The sequence below is a fragment of the Pseudorasbora parva genome, chromosome 19, assembly GCF_024679245.1.
Source record: "Pseudorasbora parva isolate DD20220531a chromosome 19, ASM2467924v1, whole genome shotgun sequence".
NCBI classification, from domain to species: Eukaryota; Metazoa; Chordata; class Actinopteri; order Cypriniformes; family Gobionidae; genus Pseudorasbora; species Pseudorasbora parva.
This window is the reverse complement of record NC_090190.1, coordinates 16,333,619-16,347,898: the sequence shown is the minus strand read 5'-3', so window position 1 is coordinate 16,347,898 and position 14,280 is coordinate 16,333,619. Positions and strand designations below refer to the sequence as shown.

At 36.0% G+C, this 14,280-nt stretch overlaps 1 protein-coding gene across 1 annotated transcript in view; it reads left to right on the top strand.

Annotated features, from left to right (window-relative positions):
- The window catches only part of npr1a (natriuretic peptide receptor 1a), a 131,787-nt gene that overhangs the window by 107,895 nt on the left and 9,612 nt on the right, over positions 1 to 14,280 (top strand). Inside the window, exons 6-15 of the mRNA XM_067426731.1 lie at positions 181 to 275; positions 377 to 512; positions 2,358 to 2,442; positions 6,344 to 6,464; positions 6,547 to 6,621; positions 8,914 to 8,991; positions 9,160 to 9,264; positions 10,152 to 10,223; positions 10,619 to 10,778; positions 10,858 to 11,013. Coding sequence (XP_067282832.1) covers positions 181 to 275; positions 377 to 512; positions 2,358 to 2,442; positions 6,344 to 6,464; positions 6,547 to 6,621; positions 8,914 to 8,991; positions 9,160 to 9,264; positions 10,152 to 10,223; positions 10,619 to 10,778; positions 10,858 to 11,013 — 1,083 coding nt within the window. The remainder of the gene's footprint in view (positions 1 to 180; positions 276 to 376; positions 513 to 2,357; positions 2,443 to 6,343; positions 6,465 to 6,546; positions 6,622 to 8,913; positions 8,992 to 9,159; positions 9,265 to 10,151; positions 10,224 to 10,618; positions 10,779 to 10,857; positions 11,014 to 14,280) is intronic.

Below are 14,280 nucleotides of genomic sequence, written 5' to 3'. Positions count from 1 at the left end.
ATTTTTCCAAGTACTCTTTTCACAAGTATACTTCTTTCTCACAAGGAAACATTTTACTGCCCATATGACTAAATTCATTTTTGGTTTATATGGGAAGCTTACAATGAAATAAGGCTCGAAATGCATTGTGCAGCTTTTTTCTATTTTCTATAGCATCTATTTATTTTCTCATCTTCAAAGGGGTTACTGGACTCGTTCAGTTAGATGAGAATGGCGATCGGGAGATTGACTTTGCTCTTTGGGACATGAACGACACAAATACAGGAGTTTATCAGGTATAGAGGTTTCATCTGATCACGTACACCTTTTCACATTTAAAATACATTACTGGCTAAGCCCACCTCACCACTGCTGAAATGATTTCTGTATGTCTTAGATTGTGTCCGTGTATAATGGCAGTCAGAAGCAGATGAATCCAGAGCCAGGGATGAAGGTGCACTGGCTGAAGGGCAGTCCTCCTCCAGATATCCCTTTGTGTGGCTTCAAATATGACAACCCTGCCTGCCTGGCAAGTAAGTGCAGCCCTATATGACTCATACAATAGCAGATCTGTATGAAAAGACCACAGAATCAACTATTAACTATATATATAAAGTGCTTCCTAGTAATGTTTCTCATTATAATTTAGTGTAATGTTTTATAGTAGAAGTGAAGACTGTAGTGACCAGTTAATGGATGCCAAAAATATATATATATATTTTTATAAGTGGGATGAAACACTTGGGGTTAATGATTAACGTGATCATTAAATCAAGGAATGTCTCATGTTGTTTTTAATGCTGCTCTATAATCTTTTTTTAATTAAGTTTAGGTTAATAACCGATCCAAAACTACCACACAGCAGTTCATCATTATTGCGAGAGCTTCAATTGCTGTAAGCCGGTGGTCTCATTAATTTTTAAAATGAATATGCTTGTGTTTACGTGTGTATTTTTGCGAAAGGGTACACCAGGCTGACTGTAATATGCTCTGGTAACGATCAGATAATTTTTTATAAGTCCAAAAGAACATATATTTGAAATTATTATTTTTTAGAAATCATTCTAAATGTCTTTACTGCTATGTGTGATCTTTTTTAATTTAATTTATAAATACAGTTTTGATTAATAAAACTATTAGGGCCAGATTACAGCACAAACCCTCTTTTGGCGTTAAAATAACCTATTGTCAGGATATACTAAATACACGCAGTGAAACGTTTTTTTTTTTTTTTTTTTTTTTTTTTTTTGCGGCTGACCTTATTGCAAATGCATTTGTAGGAGTTTCCTTTAAGATGCAAAATTTATGGGAGGAGAGTATTTATATTAATCAGCACAGGTTTGCACTAGTCAAATTGTCATTATAAACCCATTATTTACCTCCCAAAAATCCTTAAAGTCTTAAACCAGACGCTAATTTGCGCTGCTCTTGGTTGATTGCATTGGTCATTATGGAAATGATCGGGCTGCATATGTGTTTTTTAATTTGCACATCGTCAGTCGATCACTTACATAAATTTACCCATCTGCACTTTTGTGAATTTGTGCTCTCTTTTAGTAAATCTGGCCCTTAAAGGCTTAGTTCACCCAAAAATGAAATTGATGTCATTAATGACTCACCCTAATGTTGTTCTACACCCGTAAGACTTCTGTCATCATCGGAACACAGTTTAAGATATTTTATATTTAGTCTGACAGCGTATCTAAGTGTAGGCACACTATACTGTCCATGTCCAGAAAGGGAATAAAAACATAATCATAGTAGTCCATCAGTTAGTTAGTTAGAATCTCTTGAAGCATCGAAAGTACATTTTGGTCCAAAAATAACAAAAACTATGACTTTATTCAGCATTATCTTCTCTTACGCGTTTGTTTCTAAACCTCAAATAAAGATTCAAACGGTCAGTTTGACAAGCGATCCAAATCATGAATCAATAAGCTGATTCATGATTTGGATCGCTTGTCAAACTGCCGAACTGCTGAAATCATGTGACATTGGCGATCCGAATCATGAATCAATCTGCTGATTCATAACCGTTTGAATCTTTATTTGAGGTTTGTAAACAAAGTGTAAGAGAAGACAATGCTGAATAAAGTTGTAGTTTTTGTTATTTTTGGACCAAAATGTATTTTCAATGCTAACTAACTGATGTCCCATATGGACTACTTTGATGATGTTTTTATTCCCTTTCTGAACATGGACATTTTTGGGTGAACTAACCCTTTAATCTCTTTAAAAAAAACAGTGGCGTATATTCGCCCAGGCTCTCGTATTAGTGATATTGAGATAAAAAATACTAATGTGATCATCAGTGTGATCATCAGCATCTGTGAAATAATGAAAATCATGGATATTGTGTTCTTGGTTTTGTTCCTCAGAGACGGTCACCATGCGCCAGATGATCTCCATAGTGGTGTGCTTCATTTTTATCATCATCGTAACGGTCACAGTCTTCATATACAGGTCAGTTGTAAGCCGTGCAGATAAACACAGTGTCTATACTGAGAGCGAGCGACATGACAAATGTAGAACGCTGTAAAGGTGGGGTAAGTGTTATTTCAAAACCGTTTTAGAAAAAGGACTCGGGCAGAGTGGAATCACAAACTTGTAGCCAATCAGCAGGTAAAGGGCGTGTCTACTATTGATGGTGAGAAGAGCGCTCGCTCTCGCTCTGTGCACGTCATTATTCAAAACACACGAGTCACACATGACGGACATTAGCCGAGAACTAGCCTAATATATGCTTCTTTTGCTTCACTATGCTCGTGTTTCATGTTCGCTTGCTTGTCCATTTGCGATCATATTGTTGCTCACTTCAGCGATGATAAAGACCCGTTTATTTACACACCGTATGGAGCATCTAAATCTACTCCCTGTGTGCTTCAAGCATTAGCTCACAAAATGTGTCCGACAAGTAAGATACTATACTCCTAATATATGTTTGTTTCCTCTTTTCATGATCTATTATATAACCCTTATCCGGTCATAATTGTACTATATCGTTAGCTGGACTGTCGTGCTTGTGTTCTATAGAGTTGTTAATGAGAACAGTTTGTGTTTTTGTGATTGCCATAACTCTAATCTGGTCATTATTGTAATATGTTGTTAGCTGCACTATTGTGCTTGTACTATCGGGTTGTTCATGAGAACAGTTTGTGTTTTTGTGATTGCTATAACTCTAATCTGGTCATAATTGTAATATGTCGTTATTTGGACTGTCGTGCACCTGTTCTATCGAGTTGTTTATGAGAGCGGTTTGTGTTTTTGTGATGGAAGGAGTGACTTTTTCATTGAATATTTGACCTGGATTAGTAACGCAGATTCTGATACAGTTGTTGCCTGGGTTACGTATGTGTGGGGCGGAGCTATCAAAATAGGGCGGAGACCCTTTTGGGGTAGGGGCGTGTTTGTTTTGGTGATTTTAAATATCAACAACGGTTACCAGAAAGCACTTACCCCACCTTTAATAAAGCTTTGTTGATTATAGCATGAGCGTTCTTGTTTTGTCTCGTCATTGTCCTGCAGTGTAGACGTGGTGTAACGCTACATGTCAGCTGTGCAAATACTGAGCTTTGGGCTATCTGGGTCTGATATTATATCTCTCTGTCTGTCTTTCTTTCTTTCTGTCTTTCTCCTCTATCTGTTCCTGAATCCTGATGTTTAATTAGGGAACTTACTGCCAGACCACGACAGAGACAGATATAGCAACTCAGTCTACGTCTCCATGACTTCATCACTTTATTCGATATGTGACCATGTATCCAATGACAATGAAATGCATATGATTTCTGTTAAAGTCATGCTGAGGATTGCAGGTTTTGCTTTAATAAAAAGTAAAAGTTTAGGCTCTTCTCTAAATATGCAGATCGGTGATGTTCAGCTGTTAGCACATTCAGTTACACTTTATTTTAAGGTGTTATTGTTACAGTGTAGTTACATATTTAAGTACTGAGTAATATCAATCAACTACATTTACTTACTATAGGGTTAGAGTAGGACTAGTATTAGTTGCAAGTAATTATGCATAATTTACTGTTATTACTATGGTAAATACATGTATCGTGAAACAAGGACACTGTAAAATACTGTAAAAGTGTTACTGCACATTCTATAACCTTAATTTATGGGTAATTAGCCTAATTATCTTTTATAATGCTTGCATGGAAAATAAAAAATAGCTATTTTAACATTTCATTTAACATTTAAAACATTGAATGAATGTTACACATGTTATACATATTTATATGTATAGCTGTGGTAGGATAAGAGTTTTCTTTCAAACTGTTGGCTTCAGTTCTTGAATATAGAGTAATGCAGTTCTTTGTGTGTAAGATAGAGAGATGATGACCTGCATATGCCCCAGTCATATCAATTCATACTAATTCTTTAAACATTATGGTGTATTATGACAGATGGACATTCAGCTTTCTCCCTGCTTAAACAGCAGTTTTACACAGTTTTTTCCCTTTTATCTGATGGTTTAACATTTACAAAATTATTAAGAATTCCACAGTGCCGAACAACGATATTCATTAAGTCAGGATATCAAGAGATTTCCGAATAATTAATAGGACATATGATTAGGGCTGTAACTAAGCTGAGATATTTTTGATGAAATCACATTAAAATAGTACATGTGATTACAACGGTTCAACCTTGATTTTATGAAGCGGCGTGAATACTTTTTGTGTGCAAAAAACAAACAAAAATAACGACTTTATTCAACAATTACTTTCCAGTTTCCTACACTCATTCTCGTCGCTTCATAGAATTAAGGTTCAACCACTTTAGTCACATGGACTATTTTAACAATATCTTTACTACCTTTCTGGGCCTTTGAAAGGGCCTGGGTCAGAGAGCGCTCCGATTTCATCAAAAATATCTTAATTTGTGTTCTGAAGATGAAGTTAAGTCTTACAGGTTTGGAACGACATGAGGGTGAGTAATTGATGACAGAATTTAAATTTTCAAAACACTTTATGAACACAACCGTATTACATAGCTTGCCATACTAGCCATTAGCATCTGCATGACAGAGGATTATGGATAAATGTAAACAGTGTGGCGCGTCGATGCGTTCCACGTAAATCAACATATTTACAATTACAGCCCTACATATGATAGGAACTAACAGTGAAAATACCTACCAAATACCAAATATGTGTTATTGTAATTATGAAGACACAGATGGTTCTTCAGGTATATCAATTAGGCTCAAGTCGATTATTTTATCCCTTCAAATAGCTCTCACTCACATTCCAAGATTGGAAACCCCCGCTTTAGACTGTCAGATATAATGTTTCTGTAATTCCATCTACCTCTTTTTACAGCCACATTTCGATGAATACCAAATTCTCCAGTGGGTCACTCTACAATTGTATAGCGGATGCTGTTTCTACCTTTCAAATTACAAAAAGTCAAACTGCTGTGAAGACACTTTCTTTATCAAAAATAACATATGTTTTAATAAAAGGTCTAGTTGGACTTTTTTTTGTGTTGGCTTGAGAGTGAGTAAATCATGGGGTCATTTTTATTTGAATGTAAACTACAAAATTATTTTGGTCACACTTTAGTTAGGGTCCGACTCTCTTTTTTGAATAACTATTAACTATGACTTTTGCCTCAGTAAACTTCTAATTACCTAATTATTAATAGTTAGTAAGATAGTTGTTCAGTTTGGGTATTGGATTAAGGGATGTAGAATAGGGTCATGCAGAACAAGGCATTAATATGTGCTTTATAAGTACTAATAAATAGTTACAATTAATTTGCATGCTAATTTGCAATTTGTTAATAGTGAGAATTGCACCCTTAACTAAAGTGTTACCATATTTTTTATAAGTGATTAACATGTAACACTAAGAAAAGCAACAGTCTGTCCATGGAAAATGAAATTGTGGCCTTGTGTGGGATGATAATGAAAATTAGTGTATTAGATAAGTAAAGTTTACCATGTCGTTTTATGAATTAAAAAAATAATAATAATAATGTGAAAACTTTGCAGCAACTGTAAAATAACCCAACTATACAGACAATAAGATTGTATTTGTTGTGCTCTGTATTAATTCTATGTTTGCATGCTTCAGTCAATATATATTAATCCCACAAAAATGCTGATACTGCTAATAATAAAATGTCAAAGTTCTTTGCCTCTGAAGGATATTTTTTCTATTATTTCAATATTCCAGTGCTGACATTATGACACACTATCTTTAATGTGGGTCTGTTATTCTTGTGATCTTGTGTCTTTTTCATCTGATGTTCCCCCATTGCATTTCTCATCGTCCCTCTCCTCTGCTTATTTATACTCTTCTTTCTTTCTCTCTCTCTGCCTCTTTCTCTGTCTGTCACTCGCGGATATCAGAAAGCTGAAGCTGGAGAATGAGTTGACTGCTCAGCTGTGGCGTGTGCACTGGGAGGACATCCAGATGAGTAACATGGAGAAGATGCTGCGCAGAGCCTGCAGCAAACTCACCATCTCAATGGTGAGGGGGAACATACTGACATTTCTAATAGTTTCTAATAGTTTGAAACATACTCATTTCTTACTCCCCTTTCCACACACAGAGAGGCTCTAACTACGGATCACTGCTGACTATGGAAGGAAACTTCCAGATCTATGCCAAGACTGGCTACTACAAGGTAGAGATGGGTGGATGGGCCACTGGGCCCATGGGTCGCTTTGAATCTCATGATGTTTTTGTCTTTTATGGTTTATTATTTAAAGATTTAATACCTAATGTGCAAATTATTATGATTGAAATATGAAAGTAAGCATTGAAGATTGAACAGTCTAAAAATAACTATTTAAAAAGTTTGCATTATTTTGTACCCATATAAACTATATATCACAAATCACTACATACCTGTGTCTAAAGCTACACTGAATATTTTTCAAATATTTTATGTCACTAACTTAGTAAAGCCAGCAATTAGTTATTTCTCAAAATGTCACATAGTTGCAATCGGATTCCCTTTAAACATAGTTTTGTTTCAAAGCAGACTGATAAAAATTGCACCTCCTTGACTTTGTGGCATTATTGGATATTTCTACCCATTTTATTTAAATGAATACGATGAAAACAGGGCTTTTTCACCACTTGATGGCATGGCATACTTTCCGATTATATCAATAAACCCTGCCCTCAAGACTGATTGACAGTTGACTGTGATAGGCATCGGAAATGCAAGTGCAAAGGGATTGCGATTCCATTTGATTTTTGTGAGGGTTGTGGCAGGACACGGAGGAAGTGAAATGGGTGATTTTCTATTGCTTTTCAAATATGGCAGTTTCAAAAATTGTAATTCATTTTAAATGCTATTGCAAATGGACTTTGCTTTCCATTTATAATTTGGCAGACACGTTACATACACAGAAAGGAAAATCCAAATGCAACTGCAAATCATGCATTTGTGTTTCCGTTATGTCACAATGTATGCATGCACAGATTGAAAATGCAATTGCAAATACAATTTGCAATTTCATATGAATATTGTCTGGAATAGCATTCTATAGGTATGCACACACAGTAAGTCTTATTTAAATGGGTCGAATAAACTCTCTAAAGTTTTGCTGATTGCAGTTAACATACATTTAAACTATAATACATTTCAATGCAGTTGTCTAAAAACATTGCATTTCGTTTGCACTTAAATACATTTTATTTTCTGTAAAAATAACTATTTTTAAAACTATGCTTAAGTGTACTTTTTCACAAGGGTTAAACTGAAAATACACAATGAAGAGTCAAAATCAGAGGTTTATTATTTAGACCTATTCATTCTGACCAATTAGAGAAGACAGACCTCCCCACTTCCTAATTTTCTTTTTTTACTACTTTATTTTTTTATTGTTTTAATAATTACCATTATACCTGTGTGCTGTTTTCACACTTCAAAGGGTTAGTTCACCAAAAAAAAAAGAAAATTCTGTCACTAATTTCTCACCCTCATGTCGTCCCAAACCCATAAGACTTTTGTTCACCTTCAGAACACAAAATATATTTTTGATGACATTTTTTTCTGGTTTCTGACCCCTCCATAGACAGCAACACAACGGCCACTTTCAAGGCCCAGAAAGGTAGTAAAGACATCGTTAAAATAGTCCGTGTGACTACATTGGTTCAACCTTAATGTTATGAAGCGACAAGATTTCTTTTTGTGTGTATAAAATAATACAAAAATAACAACTTTATTCAAACATTCTCTTCCGTGTCACTCTCCTTCGAGATTCACGTAAGCAATAGTGAGCCGGCATTCTGCCGTAGAACCCGGAAGCGCTCCACTGTGTGAATAGCCTAACAACGTGAATAGCGTAAGAAAGTAAAAGGGAGAGAAAACATTGTTGAATAAAGGTGTTATTTTTGTTAGGGTTTTTTTTTTTTTTTGCACACGAAAAGTATTCTCGTCGCTTTATAAAATTAAGGTTGAACCCCTGGAGTCACATGAGCTATTGTAACAATGTCTTTCCTACCTTTCAGGGCTTTGAAAGTGTACAAAGTTGAACAATGGTCTTACGGATTTAAAACGACATGAGGGTAAGTAATTAATGACAGAAATTCCATTTTTGAGTGAACTAACCTTTTAAAAACAATGTATCCTGCCTAGCAACAGAATAATGGAAATAATGGAAGGGTCCGTCTTTGGTTCCTCCATAATACCATCAGCTTGCCCAGGCTAATGGCCAGTTCTTCATCCGTTGAGTTAGCTCCTCTCCAATTAAGCAGAACCCCTGAGGATAAGCACTATTCATGTCCACATGTCATCATTTTCTCCATTAATTAGGATGGTGCTTAATTAACGCATTATGTTGCTCTTTTTTTTTCTCGTAAATCATGAGGCATTTTTTATCTGTCTCCAAAGCCCTCGGACTCTTTGCTAAGCCCACGACAGCAATCAGGGTGAAACTAATGTGCGTTGATGCCTCTTTTCCAGGGAAACATAACAGCCATTAAGTATGTCAACAAGAAACGCATTGAGCTCACCAGGAAAGTGCTGTTTGAACTCAAACATGTAAGTGTGCGCCCATGTTGTTTTGTGCTTTTTGCCATGTGCCTTCATCATAATTACGTTTATATGATGTTCTGGGAGATATTAATAGCTGGGGACTGATGGAAAAGAGGGATAAAGAGCTCTCTCTTTCTCTCTCTCGCTCTCTCTCTTTGTCCACGATTGTTATAGATGCGAGATGTTCAGAATGAGCACCTGACGCGCTTTATCGGCGCTTGTATCGACACACCCAACATCTGCATCCTTACTGAATACTGCCCTCGAGGCAGCTTACAGGTAAAGACACACACAACTGCTCTACATGCCATAGACGGCTCATATTTATGTCACGCGTTTTGTTACACCAACAATAAGGATTCCAATTACTTGCCTTGCCAATATTTAATAAAGCACGCATGCATGAATAAATTAAACAAATAAATACAATTTAGAACATTAAGAAAAAAATCATAAACGCAAAATGTATCATGTTATTTTTCATGTATCATGTCAGAAAGATTGTATTTACTTACATGGGCATCACAACAAAGTTCTGAAGGGATTTTCAGAGTTTGGGACATGTCAGTGAGAAAACGCAAGGGATGCAACGTCTGTATTGATATACTTGTTCAAATAAAAACATGTAAAAAATAATTTACAATAAAACTTTGCATGGGGGGTTGCATAAAGTTGCATGGGGGAAAATGCTACAGTATCGTACAATTATGATAGAACATACAACAATTCAATTTACAGCACCTTGATGAATTGCATAAAAACATATATCAAAAACACACCGATACACATTTTAGTCATCATTTTGTAGGAATAAAGCAACAAAAAAAATGTTGCATTATATGTAGAGAGGGCATATTGCCATCTTGCATTGACCGATGAGATTTAAGTTCACCTGATGTCAAAATTACGACTTCCCAATTTGTAAATAGGAACTTCCCGGGAGGACTTGAATGCACTAGAAGACTAATAGTTGTATCTGCACAAAGTATTTTTCATTGACAAAATTACATACCGGTACGTCAGTTTTAAACTGCGAAAATATAATAAAATAACTGTGAGTGGATATAATGAATTCCCATGAGTTGTATTTTTTTCAGCTCTTCTCTCTACACGGATGCTCCCCATGAGACACATGATGTATTTTTGTGTGTGTTTGTGACTTGTAGGACCTCATGGAGAGTGAAGGAATCACGCTGGACTGGATGTTCCGCTATTCTCTGATCAATGACATTGTTAAGGTGAGTGTTTCACCATCTTCTCTACTTAAAGGGATAGTTCACCCAAAAATGACACTAACACTTTAATCTCCGAGGGAGAAGGAAAGGAAAAGATGTCATGCTGTTTTAATCTTTCTTGCTAAAGAACACTAAAATGTAACTTTATGAATCTACAGCAAATTGCTTTACATTTTTTTAAACACTCTTCCTGCTGTGTGACATTATGTAGGGCTCAGACGTGTGTAATTTGAAAGGTATTATGAAGATGTCAATTCCCTGATGGACAAATTATGACTCCAGTAAGCATATTGCAGTTGTAAAAGAGTCTTTAATTAATATGTTAATGCTGCGGTGTTGGTAAATATGAGGGATGCTGTCAGATGTCTTTGTAAGAGTGTCATCTATTCACAATTTAGGGAATGGCGTTCCTCCACAACAGCGTCATTGTCTCCCATGGCAACCTGAAGTCTTCCAACTGCGTGGTCGATGGTCGCTTCGTGCTGAAGATCACAGATTATGGTCTAGAAAGTTTCCGCAAAGAGAACAGCTTGGAGGACTTGCACGCTTTCTATGCACGTGAGTACCGTGGCAACGCGTACGTAGATAAAGTGCTTGAGTGTGGAGAAGCCTGTAACATCGATGTTTGCGTTTGTAGGCAAGCTGTGGACGGCCCCCGAGCTTCTGCGTGCCGACAACCCACCTGCATGTGGAACTCAAAAGGGTGACGTCTACAGCTTTGGCATCATCCTGCAGGAACTCGCCCTGCTGAAAGGTGTCTTCTACCTAGAAGGCCCATGTCTCAGCCCCAAAGGTCAGAGTTCACACACTATATGTAACGGTATATTCAGCATGTTATTTTTGTTCTTTTCATTTACTTATTAAACTACTGACAACATTTTTCCCAAATTCCAAATAATAAATAATTTAGAGCATTTATTTGCTGAAAAGCAACAACCGGTGTTGTCAGACCTTGAATAATGGAAAGAAAAAAAAAGTTTATATTTATTTTTAAACAACACATTACTAATGTTTTAACTTAGGAAGAGTTCAGAAATCAAAATTTGGTGGAATAACCCTGATTTTGAATCACTGCTTTCATGTGTCTTGGCATGCTCTCCACCAGTCTTTCACATTGATGTTGGGTGACTTTATGCCACTCCTGGTGCAAAAAATCACGCAGCTCGAATTTGTTTAATGGCTTGTTACCATCCATCTTCCTCTTGATCACATTCCAGAGGTTTTCAATGGGGTTCAGGTCTAGAGATTGGGCTGGCCATGACAGGGTCTTGATCTGTTGGTCCTCTAGCCACACCTTGATTGACCTGGCTGTGTGGCATGGAGCATTGTCCTGCTGGAAAAAAAACAGTCCTCAGAGTTGGAGAACATTGTCAGAGCAGAAGGAAGCAAGTTTTCTCTTTTAGGACAATCATGTACGTGGTTTGATTCATGCATCCTTCACAAAGACAAATCTGCCCAATTCCAGCCTTGCTGAAGCATCCCCAGATCATCACCGATCCTCCACCAAATTTCACAGTGGGTGCGAGACACTGTGGCTTGTAGGCCTCACCAGGCCTCTCTCTAACCATTAGACGACCAGGTGTTGGACAAAGCCGACTCATCAGTGAAGATGACCTTACTCCAGTCCTCTACAGTCCTATCCTTATGGTCTCTTGCAAACCTCAGCCTGGCTCATCTTTGCTTCTCATTGATTAAGGGCTTTTGTTTAGCTTGGCACAACTTCAGCCTTCCCCCTATGAGCTGTGTTTTGAACCGTCCTCGCCGTGCACTTCACCCCAGCTGGCTTTTGCCATTCTTTTTGTAGATCACTTGATGATATCCTACGGTTGTTAAGTGACATTTGAGTGAGTTGGCGGTTATTCCGGTCAATGGAGTCGTTTTCGCCCTCTGCCGGTCTGTAGCTTTGTTGTCCCCAATGTCTGCTGCTTGACCTTGTTTTTATGAACCACCCTCTTTGAAATTTTAAGGATGGAAGCAACCCGACGCTCACTGTATCCCTCTGCCAGTAAAGCCAAAATTGAACCCTTCTTTTCCTCTTAGCAATAAACTTTTTTTGCTATTATCAATAGTTCTTGTTTTATTCCAATTACTTTTGCGGTACTACTAGCACTGTTTTGGCCATCCAGCTGGTCCTACTGCAAGAGGGTAGTGATGACCACAGAAGTGTTTTTTTAATACTTTTCCTTATTAAATAAGATTTTCTTCAGGTGATCACCTAATCAGCACCTCATTCAATAGAATGAGGTGTACCTGTGTTGGAATTCAACAGACATGGGAATGGGATGGCTTCCATACTTGCAGAGATGCTAATTTAAGAAAATATTGCAGTGGTCTCTTATTTTTTTTCCAGAGAGTATATATATTATAAAATGCTATTTGTAAATAAACAAATGGTTAGACAAAAATGTAACTGAATCTTTCAAAATCATATGATACCAACCAGTGTTAATTTAGTATATTAATTATATACTATTATATTCTTTTATTTTATTTTTTATTAGCTTTTATTGATCGATTTTCTGTTTTCATTTTAATTTTAGTTTTTTTTTTTTTTTTTTTTTTTTTACATTTCAATATAACAATTCATAACAATTCTTATAAAAACTATTTTTCATTTCAGTTTAAGTTTTATACCTACATTTATTTATTCTTAGACTTATTTAGGTTAGATGCCACAGCAACATTTCTAATTTTTAAAGTTTCATGTAATAGTTATTATTTGTTAGATTTTATTACAGCAATACTTTAAAGGGTTAGTTCAGCCAAAAATGAAATTTATTTCATTAATGACTCACCATAATGTTGTTCCACAGTTTAAGATATTTTATATTTAGTCTGACAGCAAATCTTAGCGTAGGCACACTATACTGTCCATGTCCAGAAAGGGAATAAAAACATCATCAAAGTAGTCCATATGTGACATCAGCATATTGATTAATGATTCAATAAGCTGATTCATGACCGTTTGAATATTTATTTGAGGTTTGAAAACAAACACGGAAGAGAAGACAATGCTGAATAAAGTTGTGTTATTTTTGGACCAAAATGTATTTTTGATGCTTCAAGAGATTTGAACTAACTAACTGATGTCACATATGGACTACTTTGATGATGTTTTTATTCTCTTTCTGGACATGGACAATTTTAACTTTTGGGTGAACTAACCCCTTAATTACTGAAATGATTTCTAATAGTTTTAGTTTTGATTTAGTTAGCAAGTTAGTAACACACCTGCATGAAAGAGTACATTTATAAGAACTTGGTACGTTACACTATATTTTTAAAGATTTTTCTTTATCATAGACACTCTTATTCATCACCCAATGCTAGGTTTACTGCAAAATGCATTGGTTGTTGTGTATTTTGTGGAAAATGAATTCATATAACAAAATTATTCATGACAGAATTTTCATATTTGGGTTTTCATTTTGTGGGAACTTTTAGCAACAGACTCTAAAAAGTGCCACTCGCTGCTTGATCCCTAGAGAAGTATAAAAGAGACACATTTTATTTCATGCTTTCTAGAGAATTTTTAATTTGTGAATCTGAATATTGCAGCATTACTGTGATGAGAATGGTTAAATCATTATGCAGATGAAAGTGCTTTCTTTTTAACGCTTTTGATTTGAAAACAACTTTAAATAAAATAAGACACCGATTATGCAGCTAATTACACACAGGTCACTTTTCCATGTCATTTTCCATTACATGTAATCTGTCTACACCCCCCCCCCCCCCCCCCATAACTTTCCAAAAGCCAGCCAAAGTCCAATTTGCTAAAGCATTAGTAAAATAGGCATAAAAGTATTTGCACACTAATGCAAAAATTGTTGCATTAGATATCAAAATATCATATCAAGAGGCATTTATTTAAAATTAACGTAACACCAGCACACAGTCTCAGAAAAGTGAAGTTGATTCTTAGAAAAGTTTGAGCAGCATTTGCACAAATGACACTCGTTTTGACATTAAGACATTAAGTGTTCAGGATTCCAATATATACAAACACTCATATAAAAACATGCATTAGAGATATCGTTTATAAGTTATGGTGCTTTTA